The sequence below is a fragment of the Camelina sativa genome, chromosome 8 (genome assembly GCF_030686135.1).
Source record: "Camelina sativa cultivar CO46 ecotype springtype chromosome 8, ASM3068613v1".
Taxonomy (NCBI): Eukaryota; Viridiplantae; Streptophyta; class Magnoliopsida; order Brassicales; family Brassicaceae; genus Camelina; species Camelina sativa.
This window is the reverse complement of record NC_141887.1, coordinates 19,913,755-19,916,275: the sequence shown is the minus strand read 5'-3', so window position 1 is coordinate 19,916,275 and position 2,521 is coordinate 19,913,755. Positions and strand designations below refer to the sequence as shown.

At 39.8% G+C, this 2,521-nt stretch overlaps 1 protein-coding gene across 1 annotated transcript; it reads right to left on the bottom strand.

Moving 5' to 3' along the window:
* Positions 1-922: 922 nt before the first annotated feature.
* LOC104709618 (heavy metal-associated isoprenylated plant protein 44) lies at positions 923-2,317 on the bottom strand. Its single transcript, XM_087460373.1, has 3 exons — positions 2,119-2,317; positions 1,478-1,553; positions 923-1,403 (listed from the first exon to the last, which is right to left on the bottom strand). The coding sequence occupies exons 1-3, from the start codon at positions 2,269-2,271 to the stop codon at positions 1,081-1,083; spliced, it is 552 nt and encodes a 183-aa protein (XP_087316499.1). The 5' UTR covers positions 2,272-2,317; the 3' UTR covers positions 923-1,080.
* Positions 2,318-2,521: the final 204 nt, after the last annotated feature.

Here is a 2,521-nt window from a genome sequence, read left to right as displayed (position 1 = left end):
GGCTCCCCAACCTGACCAGCAATGAATTCAAAGCCTTCTTCATGGAAAAACTGGAACAGAACGTTTCATAATTCTAGCCAGACGGGGGCAGATGAGAGCTGAGGTTTCTGAGGGGTTACTCCAGGTTGCCATTTAGCTACAAACATCGTTTGGCCTTCAATTTGCCATAGACCTTGACTAAGGACTCGTTGTCGAGTAGTAAAGTTTGGAATCTTGAAAAGGAAGGTGTTACCTTCCATCTTAGTGACGATGATGTCGCGAAGAGTTTTACTCCAGATGCCATTCACAATGGCATGGAATGTCCCCTGGGCTGGCAGATCGGAGTAGAACTGGCCTAGAATGAAGCAATCCCAAGATTTCTGATTCTTTTCGATGACAGGGTTCGGGATCTTTACACAGGACTCTCCCGAGGGGAGGGTAAAGGAGGTGCCTTTCTTGGACAGCCGGCGGGAAGAGCCTTTGAACAGTACAACCCAAGGGGCTTCCTTCGGGACTGGGTCCGCTGCAACAGCAGCTTTCGCAAATGTGTGAGTTTCACCTAGATCTGGTTGGGGTGACCTTAGATCTGAGGGAGAGACGGCGAAATTGGACTCTAGTAGGGCATTAGGGGCCAGATCAGAGGGGGAGGAGGGATTTATGGGGGACATGGAGAGAAAATCTGACGGCGGAGGAGGAGAGACGGCGGTTGGAAGTGAGGGAGAAGCTTTTCGAGGCGGAACAATGCATTTTGTGGTTGCCGTCTTGGCCGGCTTTGCTTTTTGAGAGTTTCCTTTCTTCCTCATGAGGAGAGGAGGGCCTGGGAGGTGAGGGGAGACGGCGCTCCGACGCCATTGACGACGCCGGACAAGGTGGGTGAATGCAGTCACTTTATCGCTCTTCTGAGAGAGAGAAAAAGTTTGTTTGTTATTGCCTTATTCGTGAATTTTATTTAAAAGCACTATAAATGATATTTGTCATAATACAAGTAGATCGAGAACATCGGACTTCTCTTAGTTTTATTCTTTCAAAGTGTGTGTATAACCATATATACAATACAGTATGATATAATAGAGTTAGTTATGTTATTGTTCCGTAGTTAAATTACATGAGACAGCATGCATTGACGTTATCGTCATTAAACATATTACTAACTCTGTCGTCTCCACGAGAACCTACGGGGATATTACCATGTTGCTCCGTACCATTGTAGCCATGTCTATAATAGTTATAGCTCTCTTTAAACTCTTTGGAAGGATCTACGAAATAGTTTTGAGTAGATGTGAAGTAAAGTGGAGGCTCAGGGTATGGCCAAAACTCAGCTCTCTTCCCGGCTCGCCTCACGGCTTTGAGTACTTTGTTTCTGTCAACGTAACCCACCACTCTCACTCTTCCTAGCTCTCTCTCCACCTCCACTGAATCAACTCCTGTAATAATAATCAAATTCATTATATCTTTCACTAGATCAATTCTTGATCATATATACATATATATGAGTTACCTCGGAGCTTGGAGATTGCGTTCTTAACGATCCTAACGCAACCTGTGCAACACATTCTTACCTTAAGCTCAACCGTCTAGTAGTCCATGTGACACATATGTCAAAATTAAAAACATTAGGTTTCTTATGAATTATGAGAAACGTCGTAATTGGATATTTTGACAAATTTCCTACATTCATATAGGACAAAAACCTACATATATACCCTATTTAACACTGTTCATTGATTTTATAACGTCCATTTGCAATTGTTAAGTCACGGATTGAAATGCACCAATAATTCAAAGATGATGTATTTTTGGACTAAATAAATGTCATAGTTTTTTTCCTTACTATAAACACATTTTAATGTTTTATTTCATTATGCATTTTATCATATAATAACAGTAAACATATCAATAATTTTTTTTAATCAAAAATTCTTGACTATTGATAATCATTCCCGCGCACAATGCTGATTTATATGTATATATGGAAAAATAAAACAAAAGCGGTAACAATGGATTCAAACAAAACCAAATTTAGAAAAAAAAAAAAAAAAAAAAAAAAAAAAAAAAAAAAAACAATGATCATGCATGCCCTATGACTGTGGCTGCGGTTAGGCAACAACGGGGTGGCTATTCAAAGAAAGAAAAAATAACCTGCAAAGAGAGTGGACGTTTCTTAGACATCCTAAAGTAGCTTATATGCGTGGTGGTTCTTGGATTAGACACATGACGGCGTCTTCGGAAGGAGAAGATTCTTGTAATGATAGAGACAATGGACCCGAGACTTTTCACTATCAAGGAAGACATCTACGACAACAATCAAAGATTTTGGAAAGGAACATAGAGTTACTAGATTGAATCTGTATATACATGATCTAGGAATCTATATATATATATAGAGAGAGAGAGAGGGAGAGATAGATGAAAGCTTTGGAGATAGGAGAAGGGAAACATTGCAACATGAGTAAACAAGAGACTAAAACTTGATCACGGAAAGGAATATGTATAAATTGAGATGATGATGTTATGTAAGCAAAGTTAGCAACTTTTTTTGTTA

What these genes read in the sequence shown, in the direction of transcription:
- LOC104709618 (XM_087460373.1), bottom strand. Translation starts at nt 2,271, where the DNA reads ATGTCTTCCTTGATAGTGAAAAGTCTCGGGTCCATTGTCTCTATCATT. An exon ending in AACGTCCACTCTCTTTGCAG is followed by an intron (nt 1,554 to 2,118) that starts GTTATTTTTTCT and finishes ATGGACTACTAG; the next exon opens with ACGGTTGAGCTTAAGGTAAG. An exon ending in CGCAATCTCCAAGCTCCGAG is followed by an intron (nt 1,404 to 1,477) that starts GTAACTCATATA and finishes TTATTATTACAG; the next exon opens with GAGTTGATTCAGTGGAGGTG.